This window comes from Bufo bufo, chromosome 1 (assembly GCF_905171765.1).
Source record: "Bufo bufo chromosome 1, aBufBuf1.1, whole genome shotgun sequence".
NCBI lineage: Eukaryota > Metazoa > Chordata > Amphibia > Anura > Bufonidae > Bufo > Bufo bufo.
The window spans coordinates 241,230,604-241,249,619 of record NC_053389.1 but is presented as its reverse complement, the minus strand read 5'-3'; the positions used below and the strand labels follow the sequence as shown (position 1 = coordinate 241,249,619).

Here is a 19,016-nt window from a genome sequence, read left to right as displayed (position 1 = left end):
TTTTTTTTTTTCTTTTGTAGAAAAACCAGAGCCTATACTGGCTCTACCTATACGAAAATTGTCTCCCCAGACTAATCCTAAGTCCAGGATGTCCTTCTAGGGAGCCAGTTTAAAAGAAAGGTGAGTTTTATACATCACCGCAACGCTTCGGAAAACCGGAAGTGACGTAGCGCACCTAGGGCGCGTCACTTCCGGAAAATGGCGGCGCCCATAGCGCCGCACACATGCGGTAACGGAGGGACGGAGCACCGTCTACAGATGATGAGAGAAGAGGGGAGGGGACGCCCCCCTCCCCGACGGTACCCCAGACCGAAATCGCCATGATCAGGCCTAAAATAAAGGCACTGAGATCCATAGAAAGGGAGCTAAGCTTAAGGAGGGGAAAAGAACCCCTAAGCAATCTTCAGCTCCCAGAGAGGGAGCGACACGCCAGTCCACCTGTCCAGAGGACAGAAAAAAACACGGTGGGCTGGGGGGTGATCTCCTCCCTTTCAGGGAGCTGAAGATCGTTTATTGGTTCTTGGGCTCATTAAAATTCCGCCGGTCCTACCAGTCCACAGGGGCAGTTAACCCCATCTGTGCTGTTGAGGACGTAAGGGAATAGCTAGAATCAAGCGAACACACAAGGAAATTCTATCCAACCTTAGTTTCTTGCTCCTTGTCTTAAACTCCAATTCTTTAAACTCCACTTAACCAGAAGCCACTTGGTACAGCAAGCCTCAGGAAGAGCACTGCCCACTGCTCGGGTGGGAGACTCTTCCTTTCCGTCACCCTTTCAAATACGGACACGTACGCCTCAACATCGTTCTCAGGCGTCATTTTTTGCAAGATCTCCCTCACAGCTTTCCGGGCTTTTACACTGCCGCTTTGACTGGGAAGGCTCACACTCTCTGGGGATTTGACGGCCTCGGTCAATACAGACATCTGACATATAAGGAGCTGATTTATCTCTTGCTGGGCTTGTATAGCCTCCATATGGGCTTTCTGCTGTTGAGCAGTAACCTGTTGCTGCAGCAAATTAGCCTGCACCAAATGCTTTACTAGATCCTCCATTTTTGGAAGTTAACACTAATCTGGCTGCTGTTTTTACCCAGGACATCCACCTCCTACAACTGCCTGTGACTATTATTTCTAGGAGTGTTCTGCCGCATTCTCCACCAATTGTGGTGGTTTTAATTCAGTCACTGTTCACACACACAGGCGTCAATTTAGTCTTCCCCACAGGCAGAGTGTATTCCAGCAAACACATATTTGATAACAAAGTCCCACACTCTGGGTTCAGTCCAAGCAGGGTAACAAAACAGTAGAATCTCACCACTCTTTGGCCCCTTTCACACGGGCGAGTATTCCGCGCGGATGCGATGCGCGAGTTACCGACCCATTCATTTCTACGGGGCTGTTCACATGAGAGGTGATTTTCACGCATCACTTTTGCGTTGCGTGAAAATCGCAGCATGCTCTATATTCTGCGTTTTTCACACAACGCAGGCCCCATATAAGTGGATGGGGTTAGTAACATAGTAGTAAAATAGTACATAAGGCCGAAAAAAGACATTTGTCCATCCAGTTCGGCCTGTTATCCTGCAAGTTGATGCAGAGGAAGGCAAAAAAAAAACCTGTGAGGTAGAAGCCAATTTTCCCCACTTTAGGGGAATAAAAAATTCCTTCCCGACTCCAATCAGGCAATCAGAATAACTCCCTGGATCAACGACCCCTCTCTAGTAGCTATAGCCTGTAATATTATTACGCTCCAGAAATACATCCAGGCCCCTCTTGAATTCCTTTATTGTACTCCCCATCACCACCTCCTCAGGCAGAGAATTCCATAGTCTCACTGCTCTTACCGTAAAGAATCCTCTTCTATGTTTGTGTACAAACCTTCTTTCCTCCAGACGCAGAGGATGTCCCCTCGACACAGTCCTGGGGATAAATAGATGATGGGATAGATCTCTGTACTCACCCCTGATATATTTATACATATTAATTAGATCTCCCCTCAGTCGTCTTTTTTCTAAAGTGAATAACTCTAATTTTGATAATCTTTCAGGGTACTGTAGTTGCCCCATTCCAGTTATTACTTTAGTTGCCCTCCTCTGGACCCTCTCCAGCTCTGCTATGTCTGCCTTGTTTACAGGAGCCCAGAACTGTACACAGTACTCCATGTGTGGTCTGACTAGCGATTTGTAAAGTGGTAGGACTATGTTCTTATCACGGGCATCTATGCCCCTTCTGATGCAACCCATTATCTTATTGGCCTTGGCAGCAGCTGCCTGACAGTGGTTTTTGCAGCTTAGTTTGCTGTTTATTAAAATTCCTAGATCCTTTTCCATGTCAGTGTTACCGAGTGTTTTATCATTTAGTATGTACGGGTGACTTGCATTATTCCTTCCCATGTGCATAACTTTACATTTGTCAGTGTTAAACCTCATCTGCCACTTATCTGCCCAAGCATCCAATCTATCCAGATCCCTCTGTAGTAGTATACTGTCCTCTTCAATGTAAATTACTTTACACAGTTTATTGTCATCGGATGAAAATTGATACTTTACTATGCAAGCCTTCTACGAGATCATTAATAAATATATTGGAGAATAGGGCCCAATACTGACCCCTGAGGTACCCCACTAGTGACAGTGACCCAATCTGAGTGTGTACCGTTAATAACCACCCTCTGTTTATTATCATTGAGCCAGTTACTTACCCACATACAGACGTTTTCTCCCAGTCCGAGCATTCTCATTTTATATACTAACCTTTTATGTGGTACAGTGTCAAATGCTTTGGAGAAGTCCAGATATACAACATCCATTGATTCGCCGCTGTCAAGTTTAGAACTTACCTCCTCATAGAAATTGATTAAATTAGTTTGGCATGACCGATCCCTCACGAAGCCATGCTGATATGGCGTTATTTGCTTATTTTCGTTGAGATGCTCTAAGATAGCATCTCTCAGAAAACCTTCAAACAGTTTACCCACAACAGATGTTAAACTTACCGGCCTATAGTTTCCAGACTCTGTTTTTGGACCCTTTTTGAATATTGGCACCACATTTGCCATGCGCCAATCCTGTGGGACACTCCCTGTCAGTATAGAGTCCGCAAATATCAGAAATAAGGGTCTGACTATGACATTACTTAATTCCCTTAGGATAGGGGGGTGTATGCCATCCGGTCCTGGCGATTTGTCTATTTTAATCTTTTTAAGTCGCTGATGTACTTCTTCCTGGATCAGACAGAACACTTTTAATGAGGAATTTATTTTTACATTCTGCATGTCATCTGACAGTTTATTTTCCTCAGTGAATACACTGGAGAAAAAAATATTTAACAGTTTTGCTTTCTCCTCGTTGCTCTCTGCGACTCCCCCCTCATTACTCTTTAAAGGGCCGACACCTTCAGATTTATACTTTTTAACATTTATATAATTGAAGAACATTTTAGGGTTAGTTTTACTCTCTTTGGCAATTAATCTCTCGGTCTCTAGTTTGGCCGCTTTTATTTGTTTTTTACATGTTCTATTTTTTTCCTTATAGTTTTTCAGTGCTTCCGTGCTACCCTCCTGTTTTAGTGATTTATATGCTTTCTTTTTGTCATTTATTGCTTTCTTTACAGTTCTATTTATCCAGATTGGAATCTTTTTGTTCCTTAACCTTTTATTCCCATACGGTATGTACCTCTCACAATGAGATTTTAGGATGTTTTTAAAGATATCCTATTTTGTGGCTGTATTTTTATCTTTGAGGACTTTGTCCAGTTAGTTAGGCCTATGGCCTCTCTTAGTTGGCTAAATTTAACTTTTTTGTAGTTTGTTACTTTTGTTCCTCCCTGTAGAAACGCTTTTTTGAATGATAATTGGAAGGTTATTACTTTATGGTCACTATTTCCCAGGTGTCCCCCAACCTGCACGTCCTTTGTTCTGTCAGGCCTATTGGTTAACACTAAGTCCAGTATGGCCGTTCCTCTAGTCGGGTCCTGAACCAGTTGGGAGAGGTAATTGTCTTTGGTTATTGCCAAGAACCTGTTTCCCTTATGAGATATACAGGATTCAGTTTCCCAGTCTATCTCTGGGTAGTTGAAGTCCCCCATAATAACCACCTCATTATGATTTGCCGCCTTGTCTATCTCGTTTAGTAGTAGATTTTCTGTGGACTCTGGTATATTAGGTGGTTTATAGTAAACTCCTATTAGTAATTTATTGTTGTTTTTAGCTCCATGTATCTCTACCCACAGTGACTCCACATGTTCATGTCTCTCACTTATATCTTCACGGAGTGTGGGCTTTAGACAAGACTTTACATAAAGGCAAAACCCTCCCCCTCTCCGGTTTTGACAATCCTTTCTAAACAGACTGTAACCTTGTACATTAACTGCCCAGTCATAGCTATCATCCAGCCATGTCTCAGTTATTCCCACTATGTCATAGTTCTCCTCACACATCACTAATTCCAGCTCCCCAGTTTTATTAGTCAGGCTTCTGGCATTAGTATACATACATTTGAGAGGTTTATGTATATTTTTTACCCTACACCTTTCCTTCTGAACTGTTCTAGTCCCTCCTTCCATTCCTCCCCCAGTCCCACTACCTTGCCCCTGGTCTCTATCTGCACTATCTTCCCCTCCTATAGTGTAATTTCCCTCCCCCAGTCCCTAGTTTAAACACTCCTCCAACCTTCTAGCCATCTTTCTCCCCAGCACAGCTGCCCCTTCCCCATTGAGGTGCAGCCCGTCCCTACGATAGAGCCTGTAGCCGATAGAGAAGTCGGCCCAGTTCTCCAGGAACCCAAACCCCTCCTTCCTACACCAGTTCTTGAGCCACTTGTTAATCTCCCTAATCTCCCACTGCCTTTCTTGTGTGGCTCGTGGTACAGGCAGTATTTCGGAAAATACTACCTTTGAGGTCCTTGCCCTAAGCTTTTGACCTAAATGCCTGAAATCATTTTTAAGGACTCTCCACCTACCTCTAACTTTGTCATTGGTTCCGATATGGACCATGACCGCTGGATCTTCTCCAGCCCCTCCCAGCAAGCAAGTGCGGATTCGGTGCGATTTTCACGCACGGTTGCTAGGAGACGATCGGGATGGAGACCCGATAATTATTATTTTCCCTTATAACATGGTTATAAGGGAAAATAATAGTATTCTGAATACAGAATGCATAGTAAAATAGCGCTGGAGGGGTTAAAAAAATAATAATTTAACTCACCTTAATCCACTTGCTCGCACAGCACGGCATCTCCTTCTGTCTCCTTTGCTGAACAGGACCTGTGGTGACGTCACTCCGGTCATCACATGATCTTTTACCATGGTGATGGATCATGTGATAACCGGAGTGACGTCACCACAGGTCCTGTTCAGCAAAGGAGACAGAAGGAGATGCCGGGCTGCGCGACTAAGGTGGACTAAGGCGAGTTAAATTATTTATTTTATTTTTTTAACCCCTCCAGCACTATTTTACTATGCATTCTGTATTCAGAATGCTATTATTTTCCCTTATAACCATGTTATAAGGGAAAATACAATCTACAGAACACCAATCCCAAGCCCGAACTTCTGTGAAGAAGTTCGGGTTTGGGTACCAAACATGCATGATTTTTCTCACGCGAGTGCAAGACGCGTTACAATGTTTTGCACTCGCGCGGAAAAATCGCGGGTGTTCGCGCAACGCACCCGCACCTTTTCCCGCAACACCCGTCTGAAAGAAGCCTTTGGGATCTTTCTGAGACAAACTCCCAGCCCAGCTTGTTCAGCTTTCAGATAGCCCATCCACACTTGATCTTCCTAGCTGAGATCTCCCCAGTCTCTTTAACCACACCTTTAGGAAAAAACCCTGGATGGAGTAAGGGAGTGACCTGTCCCACCCAAACTCTCTGGTCACTCCTAAAACCCGGACCCAAAATCCACTTTAATCAAAACCTCCCAGCAACCTAATGGCATTACTGGCGTACTACTTCCCGGGTATTATATCACTGAGGAATACATCCTCAGTGAGACGTACCGACCATCCACGTTTCTCCCCTCTAGGTTATTACACCTGATACAGGTGCATATGTGGCTGTTTTTGGCAGAGCCTATGGTCAGACCTGCTTCTATTAACCCCTTAAAGACACAGCTAGTTTTGACCATAAAGGGGCTATCCACCATTTTGATTATTATATCCTCATATTTTTATTTTTAGGGATGTTTAAAGAGGTTGTGCAGGGCATAATGTTGATGACCCATTGTCAGGATAGGTCATTAAAAGGGTTTTCTGGGATTTTGATACTGATGACCTATCCAATGTCTGCAAAAAAAAGGGGGGTTAGTCAGCACCTCCCAGTGAGCAAGTGCACGCAGCCATGGCAAAAACCTAGAGGAAAAAAGACAATGCAGCAGCACCCTGCAAATCAGATAAAGCACAATAATGCCAAAAATTATAGTGCTAATGCTACGCTTATTTATAAAGTGAGATGCTTGGCCAATGCATTTTGTACAAAACCATCTGAGCCCGTCTGCCGTACGTCAAGGCGATCTCTGTTAGACGGGTCCTAACACTAAATACTACCTGTTATGCGCCATAATGGCCCCCATAAAGTTCAGGGAGTGTTGGATCCACATGCATGCTGGATCCATTCTGATTTTTACCATTTTTGGTGCCATAATGGCCTCCATTACAAGGGATGCAGGTACCAACATGCATGCCGAGCCCACTCCATACCTTTCCTTGTGCCAGACAGCTTCCAATGAATGCAATGAGAGCAGGCTACAGCTTTATACTGAAACTAATTAAAATCAACCTATGGGGCAGACAGGCTAATCAGGAGTGCACGACTCGCTGGAGTGCCACATCTCCAGGATTGTAAATCTGCAAAAAAAGGAGGTTAGTCAGCAGCTCCCAGTGCGCAGGTGCACGCAGCTATGGCAAAGAGCTAGAGGAAAAAAGAGTCAATGCAGCAGCACCCTGCAAATCAGATAAAGTACAATAATGCCAAAAATTATAGTGCTAATGCTACGCTTATTTATAAAGTGAGATGCTTGGCCAATGCATTTTGTACAAAACCATCTGAGCCCGTCTGCAGTACGTCATTGGCCAAGCATCTCACTTTATAAATAAGCGTAGCATTAGCACTATAATTTTTGTGACTATGGCATTGTTGTACTTTATCTGATTTGCAGGGTGCTGCTGCATGGTCTCTTTTTTTACTCTATCCAATGTCTGATCGGTGGTGGTCTGACACCTGAGAACCCCGCCGATCAGCTGTTTAAGAAGGCACCACCACTGCCTTCTCACAACTTACCAGGCACAGTGCCATACATTGTATAGCGGCTGTGCTTGGTATTATGCTCAGCCCCATTCACATGAATAGGGCTGAGCTGCTCCTAGGCCATGTGAGAAGGCCGCGGTGCTCACAGGAGCGCTGCTGCCTTCTCAAAAGGCTGATCGGCAGGGGTCCCCAGTGTTGGACCCCCACCGATTGGATACTGATGACCTATCCTGAGGATAGGTCATCAGTATTAAAAACTCGGAAAACCCCTTTAATATTATGCCACTACATGCCTTTAAAAGCTTTTTTTTCCTCAATTTTCAAGAAAATTTCCAAAACCTATTTTTCTAGGTACCAATTCAGTTAAAAAAATATATAAAAAAAATAAAAAATCACTTTGAAAGGTCTAGATAATTATTTTCTAATAATATGTAGTTGTATCTCAAAAATTAAATTTTCAGATGGGTTAATAAGAGAAAACCCCACAAAGCATTACACAATATGTGGTCAACTGTTCAATCACACTGCAGGACTCCAGAAAAGGAAGAAGTTCCATTTGGCTTTTAGAGCATGGATTTTGCTGAAATGATTTTCTAAGAGCCATCACTTATTTTTTGTTAAATGAGCTATGTAAAGGCTGTTTGTTTAATTGCTACCATTTTGGAGTACATATGGTTTTTTGATTAATTATATTTTGTATTTTGGTAGGTCAGGTAGCAAAAAATGCTACCTGTGCAGTATAAATAATATATTAATTTTATTTTGTCATTTATATGATTATGGTTGTACCAAATTTAAATAGTTTTAGCATGTTTTCTACTTTTACATCATAAAATGACTTTTTTTCTTCAATTAAAAATCATTTATATTTTGTGTTACCATATCCTAAGATTTTTTTTAACTCTTGATGACGATGTTTGTTTCTGTGGGACAGACTGGCTTTTATTGGCACCACTTTGGCATACATATGACATTTTGGGCAGTAAGTTTTATTTGTACCAATTTGGGGTACATATGGCTTCTTCATAACATTTTATTCCACATTTTGGGAGGCAAGGTGGTCAAATAATAGCAATTCTGTCAAGAGTTCTTTTATTTTTTGGGGGTATCAGCACAGGTAAATAATATTACTTTATTCTGAAGATTGATAAAATTATGACAAAATTAAATTTACATAAAAAAATTATGTTTTATTGCTTTTACTCCTGGCATTTGCTGCAAAGTGTCATCTAAATGTCACAGATGGAGCAGGAAGGGCTCACAATTCCGCAAAATCCACTTAACTGTACGTCCAGATGCAGCAAATCACTCACGAAATGGATGTCTTTTTGCAGGAAGGGGCTACTGCATATGATCTGTATTACTATAGTTAGGAAAAACTCAACAAATACATTTCATACCTGACAAAGCATATTATGAACAGTCCTAAAGAGTTTATAAGGAACAGGCAGTTAAAGTGTTAATGAAATTACACACTTTACAACCTTAATATGTCTTTCTCTTGTAGAAACTGTGACTATTACCCCACAAGACATACGTTGGGTTGGGGCCTGGTGGATCGGGTTCCTACTGGCTGCAGCCCTTATGCTAATTTCAGGAATCCCTTTCTGCTTCATACCTAAGAGTATTCCAAAAGAAAAGACACAGCCCTCCCCCGAGGGACAGAAGATTAAAGAAAGCGAGACATCACACCCTAAGCGTGATGAAAAAGCCACAGTAAAAGGTGAGATTGTAGGGGCCGTGTGGGTGAATGACAGGAGTGCAGTTAAGTACTTGATAGTTTTGTGCTTTTTCGTGTAGTTGATTGCCTCCACTGATATATTGTATAGTACTGTATAGTAGCTGATGATCCACAGGTCGGAGATCACTGCTTCAGAGCTACACCGCCTGATGTTCCCAGAACTGTTATATTAAAATAATGTATCAGTCCATAATGGCAGCAAAACATACAAGGGGCTGACGGGGAGAAAAGTGCCATGTGATGAAATAATAGTAATATCATATGAAGGGGGAAAATGGTAGCCCTGATGAATATTCCTGATGACTGCTGACTCTCCTCTCCCCCACAGGTTTCTTCCTCTCCCTGAGGGATCTGGCTTGTAATCCCCTTTACCTTGTGGTAATTATAGCCACTCTCATTCAAATGAACAGTTTTACTGGATTCGTAACTTTTATACCCAAGTACGCGGAGCAACAGTATGGCCAGTCCATCTCCACGGCCAACTTTATCACCGGTAAGTCATCGTCTCAAATTTCATGGCCTTTTATAAAGCCTAGCTCATTATAGCATAGGATAGCGGAACTATTTCAGGACAGGAAAAAACTGGCCACACACATGACTAGAGGTATTATAGATTACTTGGACCATGCTGTGTGCAAACCAAAAACCTCCCCTTAACCATTTCATGACCGGGCCTAAAAAAGACCTGAACATCCAGGCAATTTTTGGTAATTTTGTACACGTGGTGGTTTAGTGACCCTAACTTTATTTATTTGACTACCAAAATAAGTTTGCCGATGTTTTTTACTTTAGACTTAGAACTTTCTATTAGCATGTTTTTTAGAGATTTATTTTCTTTTTTTTAGGTTCAATTTGGGGAAAACTGCTAATTCTTATTAAAAAAGTCATTTTCTTAATTTTAGCTTTTTATTTCTTAAATATTAAAACTGACAAAAATGTATTATTGCAATGGGTTCCCTATTTTGTGACGATCGTTTTGATATATGACAAGTATAGGTTGACTATGGTGGCAGTTTCTGTTAGCGCTGGCATTTAACTTTTTTTTTACTTTTTTTATTATTATTTTTTTACTTATATTTTAATTTATCTTTGGTACATAATATGTTCCAGAGGTCATTAAAAGACCTCTGGAGGACAGTGACTTTTTTTTACTTGCACTGTTTCCACTGTAACTGGGGCATCCACAGGAGCCATTTACAGTATATACGTGCTATCTGCATAGGATATGTGCTGATAGGACGTATGTAGTCAGTGGGCAGTTGTATTATGACAAATGTATTCAGATGCATGAGCCTCTAAATAAATTGGTTGGATCTCTCTTTAGCAGATTTTCTGCTAAGACAGGTGTGTGAATGCCAGTTTTTAGTAAATGACCCCCAACATATGAAAAACTTATCAAATATCAGATATATAACTGCAATGAGAATGCCTGTCACATGGATGGTCCTCTGTGCCAGCTCCTAAACAGATCTGTCCAGCTACTTCCTCCAGGTTCATTCTGAACCTGTTCCACGGTACTGCTCTAGCAGAAACATCACAGCAATTAACATACTGCTTGATTGAACAGAAGTCGTCATATCTCTTATGGGCCCCATAATCACTTCAATAGGTGCCATCCATGACCTCCTCTCTGCCCCAATGAGCAGGTATGACCCCTTCTACCTGCGAGTCCAACCACTAAATGCATACTGTTCATTTGAGCAAGTCCCTATCTGAGATTACGTGTGGGAATGTATCGAGAAAGCAGGTCAGAGATATAAGGAGGGAACAGGTTGTGGACGGCCTTATATGCAATTGTAAGTATTTTAAACTGAATTCGCTGTGCAATGGGGAGCCAGTGAAGGGACTGGCAGAGGGGGGACACAGAGGAGAAAAGAGGGGAGAGGTGGATTAACTGGGCAGCAGAGTTGAGAATTGATTGAAGGGGAGCGAGAGTGCTGGAAGGGAGGCCACACAGGTGGATGTTGCAGTAGTCCAGGCGGGAGATGACGAGAGCAAGCATTAGTATTTTAGTTGACTCAGGGGTGAGGAAGGCGTGAATATGAGAGATGTTCTTAAGTTGAAAATGGCAGGTGGAGGTGAGGGTTTGGATGTGTGGCTTAAAGGACAGGGCAGAATCCAATGTTATCCCCATGCAGTGGACCTGCAAGACTGGAGAAAGAGTTGTGCTATTAACTGTAATGGACAGGTTCAGGTAGGGAAGCTGAGCGACATGGAGGAAAGACAATGAATTCAGTTTTCTCCATGTTGAGTTTTAGGAAGTAGGAGGAGAAGAATGAAGATATTGCTGACAGACACGCTATGATTCTGGATAGCAGGGAAGTGACATCTGGGCCAGAGAGGTAGATTTGAGTGTCGTCAGCGTAGAGGTGATATTAAAAGCCATGGGACTTTATCAGCTGTCCCAGGCCGAATGTATAAATGGAGAAAAGTAGGGGACCCAGGACAGAGCCTTGAAGTACACCAACAGAGAGGGAGCTTGACGAGGAGGTAGTGTATGAATGGGAAACACTGAAGGTTCTATTGGTGAAGTACGAGGAAATCCAGGAGAGGGCTAGGTCTTTGATGCCGAGGGAAGAAAGGATTTGTAAGAGGAGAGAGTGGTCAACAGTGTCAAAGGTAGAGGAAAGGTCAAAAAGGAGGAGCACAGAGTAGTGACGTTTAGCTTTTGCAGCTAGCAGATCGTTGGCGACTTTGGTTAGTGCAGTTTCAGTGCAGTAATTGGGTCTGAAGCCGGATTGCAGCTAATCAAAAAAGTGAGTGGCATGAGAGGTGAGAGGACAATTCGAGGTGGACATGTTGTTCTAGGAGTTTGGATGCAAATGGGAGCAGTGAAATTGGACTATAACTGGATAAAGAGGATGGGTCTAGGGAAGGCTTCTTGAATATGGGTGTGATGGTTGCATGTTTAAAAAAAAAAAGTAAGATGCCAGTGGTTAGCAAAAGGTTGAAGAGGTGGGTTAGAGCAGGGATAACTATAGTGGTGAGGTTAGGGATGAGGTGTGATAGTATTGGGTCAAGGGCACAGGCTGTGAGGTGTGATTTGGAGGGTAAGGTGGAAAGCTTTTTTTCTGTGACAATGATAAATTGGGTTATGTGGAAAAGCATTGGGAGTAAAATTCTTCAACTGAGATGAGGGGTGTGGGAGGAGACATCAATACAGCATACACCTTTCTCCTGAAGAAACTGAGTTGCCTGCCATTGGATACACCTCTGTGCACAGTAAATGTAACACTGACCAAAAATCCACACATGGCAAGCTCCAGGGCTAAAAGAAATATAAAAGAAAGAATAAGAACAAACAATAATGCAGAAAACACATTCCATATACACTCACAAAAAGCCAAAATGCACATAAGACTGAAACCTATCAGACTACAAATACCTGTCAAACCAAACTTTAGAGAGCCTTCACCAACCTGTCCCTGTTGCCACTCCAATTCCAAACGAGTGAAAAGCAAAGTCACTCTTCTGTAAGCCACACTTTTCCAATTGCCTCCAGAAAACAGCCACAAATTGAAAACAGTAAGGGACTCTGCCATCTAAATGAACCAATAAGGAGCCACCTAAACCCCTATGCCAAGCTGCTGATCATTTTTACAACAGCCTCACTGTCACCACAAAAGTGTTCCCTATTTGCTGATTCGCCAAAATCGCTGATCTGCCATTTTTTTGTCACTTCACCTCCCGCAAAAAAATAAATAAAAAGAGTGATCAAAGTCATACACACTCCAAATGATCATCCATCAAAATAATCCTCACACAGCTCTATAGACAAAGTAAAAAAAATATATAGGGCTATGCAAAGCAAAAATATTTTTTCTAAAGTTTTTATTTATGTCTGCATTAAAACACAAGAACCAAAAAATTGATATCATTGTGATTGTACTGACCCAGAGAAATAAGGCAACTGGTCTGTTTACTGTATAGGAAACACTGTAAAATCAAAATTTATAAAACTGTGGTGGAATTGTGTTTTTATTTTCTAATTCCACCCCAATTGGAAATTCTTTCCAGCTTCCCACTATGTGAACAGAAAAATAAAAATGTAATGGCTCTGAGAAGTCTGGGATTAAAAAACAAAAACATGGAAAATGGCCCGATCCTGAAAAGGTTAATAAAAAACAAAACAAAAAAAAACAGAATTATTAAAATATTTGCAAATTTATTTAAGAAACCGTTTGCTATAACACTTGACATTTAGCTCTGTCCAAGGCCGAATGTATAAATGGAGAAAAGTAGGGGACCCAGGACAGAGCCTTGAAGTACACCAACAGAGAGGGAGCTTGACGATGAGGTAGTGTATGAATGGGAAACACTGAAGGTTCTATTGGTGAAGTACGAGCAAAATCTAAAAGTTCCCATTTCTCTTGATCGTTTATGAGATGTTTCTATATCTTTACTGGAGTCCATCTGTTGTAAATTTGGTTGATTGGACATGATTTGGAAAGACATACCCCTGTCTATATAAGGTCTCACAGCTGACAATGCATATCAGATCAAAAACCAAACCATGGGGAGGAAAGAACTGCCTGTAGAGCTCAGAGACTGGATTGTGTGGAGGCACAGACCTGGACAAGGATACAAAAAAATTCTGCTGCATTGAAAGTTCCCAAAAGCACAGTGGCCTCTACAATTCTTAAATGAAAGAAGTTCAGAAAAAACAGAATTCTTCCTAGAACTATCCACCCCACCAAACCAAGTAATAAACAGGAGAAGAGCCTTGGTAAGAGAGGTGATCAAGAACCCAATGGTCACTGAACTACAAAGATCCTGTTTGCAGATGGGAACAATTTCCAGAAGGTGAACATGCACTGTTCCACCATTCTGGCTTTATGGCAGAGTGGCCAGAAAGAAGCCTCTTCTCAGTAAGGCTACTTTCACACCTGCGTTCGGTGCACATCCGTCTTGCTTCTGCACAGACAGATCCGCACCGAATATGCAAACGCTTGTATCCGTTCAGAACGGATCCGTTTGCATTATTCTTTTAAAAAAAAGTCTAAGTCAAAACAGATCCGTCCTGACTTACATTGAAAGTCAATGGGGGACGGATCCGTTTTCAATTGCACCATACTGTGTCAGTGAAAACGGATCCGTCCCTATTGACTTACATTGTAAGTCAGGACGGATCCGTTTGGCTCCGCATCGTCAGGCGGACACCAAAACGCGTTTTGGTGTCTGCCTCCAGAGCGGAATGGAGGCGGAACAGAGCCAAACTGATGCATTCTAAGCGGATCCTTATCCATTCAGAATGCATTGGGGCTGAACTAATCCGTTTTGGGCCGCTTGTGAGAGCCCTGAAACGGATCTCACAAGGGGACCCAGAAACGCCAGTGTAAAAGTAGCCTAAAAGACAGTTGAAAGTTTGCAAAAAAGCACCTAAAGGACTCTCAGACTTTGAGAAACACGATTCTCTGGTCTGATGAAACCAAGACTAAACTTTTTGGCCTCAATTGTAAGCATTACATTTGGAAGACACACTGCCCAGTACCATCCAGAAAAGTTATATTTACAGAAAAGTTGTCCACACCTACTCGTCCGCTTTACCTGTAGTGGATAAACAAACAAAATGGAGAGGGCTCTGTACCCCAGCCATAGCCAGTAGGGATGAGCGAATCAACTTCGGATGAAACATCTGAAGTTGATTCGCATAAAACTTCGTTCTAATACTGTACGGAGTTGTACCTTGGAACCGAACCAGAGTTCAGGAAAAGGTTTTTTACAGTACAACTTAATTTATGAAGTTATTGCGCGAAGTCTCACGAGACTTCGCAAAGCGATAACTTTGGCTCATCGGAGCCAATACATTCTAATACTGTACAGAGCTCCTGCCCCGTACAGGATTAGAACGAAGTTTTATGCGAATCAACTTCAGATGTTTCTTCCGAAGTCAATTCGCTCATCTCTAATAACCAGTGCCACCCAACAGGAAAAAAATGCATCCCCCTGGCATGTTCTGAAAGCAAATTTCAGCTTGCCCAACAGTGATTAGGCATAGACAGACATGGTCTTTGCCATAGACAGCAGCAGCGGACAGGAAGAGACAAGAGAGACAGCCGATTGGCAGGAGTGTCGGACCCCCGCCAATCTGAAATTGATGACCTATCCTGTGGAAAGGTCATCAATAGTAAAAGCCCAGACAACCCCTTTAACCACTTAAGGACCACAGGTTTATACCCCCCTAAAGACCAGGCCCTTTTTTACAAATCGGCACTCCACAACTTTAGCGGTTTATTGCTTGGTCATGCAACTTACCACCCAAATGAATTTTACCTCCTTTTCTTCTCACTAATAGAGCTTTCATTTGGTGGTATTTCATTGCTGCTGACATTTTTACTTTTTTTGTTATTAATCAAAATTTAACGATTTTTTTGCAAAAAAATGACATTTTTCACTTTCAGTTGTAAAATTTTGCAAAAAAAACGAGATCCATATATAAATTTTGCTCTAAATTTATTGTTCTACATGTCTTTGATAAAAAAAAAATGTTTGGGTAAAAAAAAAATGATTTGGGTAAAAGTTATAGCGTTTACAAACTATGGTACAAAAATGTGAATTTCCGCTTTTTGAAGCAGCTCTGACTTTCTGAGCACCTGTCATGTTTCCTGAGGTTCTACAATGCCCAGACAGTACAAACACCCCACAAATGACCCCATTTCAGAAAGTACACACCCTAAGGTATTCGCTGATGGGCATAGTGAGTTCATAGAACTTTTTATTTTTTGTCACAAGTTAGCGGAAAATGATGATTTTTATTTTTTATTTTTTTTTCTTACAAAGTCTCATATTCCACTAACTTGTGACAAAAAATAAAAAGTTCTATGAACTCACTATGCCCATCACGAAATACCTTGGGGTCTCTTCTTTCCAAAATGGGGTCACTTGTGGGGTAGCTATACGGCCCTGGCATTCTAGGGGCCCAAATGTGTGGTAAGGAGTTTGAAATCAAATTCTGTAAAAAATGACGAGTGAAATCCGAAAGGTGCTCTTTGGAATATGGGCCCCTTTGCCCACCTAGGCTGCAAAAAAGTGTCACACATCTGGTATCTCCGTATTCAGTAGAAGTTGGGGAATGTGTTTTGGGGTGTCTTTTTACATATACCCATGCTGGGTGAGATAAATATCTTGGTCAAATGCCAACTTTGTATAAAAAAATGGGAAAAGTTGTCTTTTGCCAAGATATTTCTCTCACCCAGCATGGGTATATGTAAAATGACACCCCAAAACACATTCCCCAACTTCTCCTGAGTACGGAGATACCAGATGTGTGACACTTTTTTGCAGCCTAGGTGGGCAAAGGGGCCCATATTCCAAAGAGCACCTTTCGGATTTCACTGGTCATTTTTTACAGAATTTGATTTCAAACTCCTTACCACACATTTGGGCCCCTAGAATGCCTGGGCAGTATAACTACCCCACAAGTGACCCCATTTTGGAAAGAAGAGACCCCAAGGTATTCGCTGATGGGCATAGTGAGTTCATGGAAGTTTTTATTTTTTGTCACAAGTTAGTGGAATATGAGACTTTGTATGAAAAAAAAAAAAAAAATCATCATTTTCCACTAACTTGTGACAAAAAATAAAAAATTCTAGGAACTCGCCATGCCCCTCACGGAATACCTTGGGGTGTCTTCTTTCCAAAATGGGGTCACTTGTGGGGTAGTTATACTGCCCTGGCATTTTCCAGGGGCCCTAATGTGTGGTAAGTAGGTAAATGACCTGTGAAATCCGAAAGGTGCTCTTTGGAATATGGGCCCCTTTGCCCACCTAGGCTGCAAAAAAGTGTCACACATCTGGTATCTCCGTACTCAGGAGAAGTTGGGGAATGTGTTTTGGGGTGTCATTTTACATATACCCATGCTGGGTGAGAGAAATATCTTGGCAAAAGACAACTTTTCCCATTTTTTTATACAAAGTTGGCATTTGACCAAGATATTTCTCTCACCCAGCATGGGTATATGTAAAATGACACCCCAAAACACATTCCCCAACTTCTCCTGAGTACGGCGATACCAGATGTGTGACACTTTTTTGCAGCCTAGATGCGCAAAGGTGCCCAAATTCCTTTTAGGAGGGCATTTTTAGACATTTGGATACCAGACTTCTTCTCACGCTTTGGGGCCCCTAGAATGCCAGGGCAGTATAAATACCCCACATGTGACCCCATTTTGGAAAGAAGACACCCCAAGGTATTCAATGAGGGGCATGGCGAGTTCATAGAAATTTTTTTTTTTTTTGCACAAGTTAGCGGAAATTGATATTTTTTATTTTTTTCTCACAAAGTCTCCCTTTCCGCTAACTTGGGACAAAAATTTCAATCTTTCATGGACTCAATATGCCCCTCACGGAATACCTGGGGGTGTCTTCTTTCCAAAATGGGGTCACATGTGGGGTATTTATACTGCCCTGGCATTCTAGGGGCCCTAAAGCGTGAGAAGAAGTCTGGAATATAAATGTCTAAAAATTTTTACGCATTTGGATTCCGTGAGGGGTATGGTGAGTTCATGTGAGATTTTATTTTTTGACACAAGTTAGTGGAATATGAGACTTTGTAAGAAAAAAAAATAAAAATTCCGCTAACTTGGGCCAAAAAAATGTCTGAATGGAGCCTTACAGAGGGGTGATCAATGACAGGGGGGGTGATCAATGACAGGGGGGTGATCAATGACAGGGGGGTGATCAATAACAGGGGGGTGATCAATGACAGGGGGGTGATCAGGGAGTCTATATGGGGTGATCACCCCCCTGTCATTGATCACCCCCCTATAAGGCTCCATTCAGATGTCCGTATGTGTTTTGCGGATCCGATCCATGTATCCGTGGATCCGTAAAAATCATACAGACATCTGAATGCAGCCTGACAGGGGGGGTGATCAATGACAGGGGGGTAATCAGGGAGTCTATATGGGGTGATCACCCCCCCTGGAAGGCTCCAGGGAGACGCCTGTATGTGTTTTGCGGATCCGATCCATCTATCAGTGGATCCGTAAAAATCATGCGGACGTCTGAATGGAGCTTTACAGGGGTGTGATCAATGACAGGGGGGTAATCAATGACAGGGGGGTGATCAATGACAGGGGGGTGATCAGGGAGTCTATATGGGGTGATCACCACAGTCATTGATCATGCCCCTGTAAGGCTCCATTCAGATGTCCGTATGTGTTTTGCGGATCTGATCCATGTATCCGTGGATCCGTAAAAATCATACGGACATCTGAATGCAGCCTGACAGGGGGGGGTGATCAATGACAGGGGGGTGATCAGGGAGTCTATATGGGGTGATCACCCCCCCTGGAAGGCTCCAGGGAGACGCCTGTATGTGTTTTGCGGATCCGATCCATCTATCAGTGGATCCGTAAAAATCATGCGGACGTCTGAATGGAGCTTTACAGGGGTGTGATCAATGACAGGGGGGTAATCAATGACAGGGGAGTGATCAGGGAGTCTATATGGGGTGGTCACCACAGTCATTGATCACGCCCCTGTAAGGCTCCATTCAGACGTCCGTGTGCGTTTTGCGGATCCGATCCATCTATCAGTGGATCCGTAAAAATCATGCGGACAGCTGAATGGAGCTTTACAGGGGTGTGATCAATGACAGGGGGGTAATCAATGACAGGGGGGTGATCAGGGAGTCTATATGGGGTGATCAGGGGTGATCAGGGGCTAATAAGGGGTTAATAAGTGACGGGGGGGGGGTGTAGTGTAGTGGTGCTTGGTGCTACTTTACTGAGCTACCTGTGTCCTCTGGTGGTCGATCCAAACAAAGGGGACCACCAGAGGACCAGGTAGCAGGTATATTAGACGCTGTTATCAAAACAGCGCCTAATATACCTGTTAGGGGTTAAAAAAATCACATCTCCAGCCTGCCAGCGAACGATCGCCGCTGGCAGGCTGGAGATCCACTCTCTTACCTTCCGTTCCTGTGAGCGCGCGCGCCTGTGTGCGCACGTTCACAGGAAATCTCGGCTCACGCGAGATGACGCCTATTGGCGTTAGCGTAGCCTGGGGGAGCCGCCACAATGACGCCTTTCG

The 19,016-nt window shown here is 42.7% G+C and overlaps 1 protein-coding gene across 3 annotated transcripts in view; it reads left to right on the top strand.

Annotated features, from left to right (window-relative positions):
• Positions 1-19,016, top strand: part of LOC121005272 (solute carrier organic anion transporter family member 1C1-like) — a 175,281-nt gene that overhangs the window by 93,005 nt on the left and 63,260 nt on the right. For all 3 annotated transcript variants that reach the window (XM_040437923.1, XM_040437907.1, XM_040437915.1), the window contains exons 9-10: positions 8,749-8,964; positions 9,311-9,475. In XM_040437923.1, the coding sequence (XP_040293857.1) occupies positions 8,749-8,964; positions 9,311-9,475 (381 nt within the window). The remainder of the gene's footprint in view (positions 1-8,748; positions 8,965-9,310; positions 9,476-19,016) is intronic.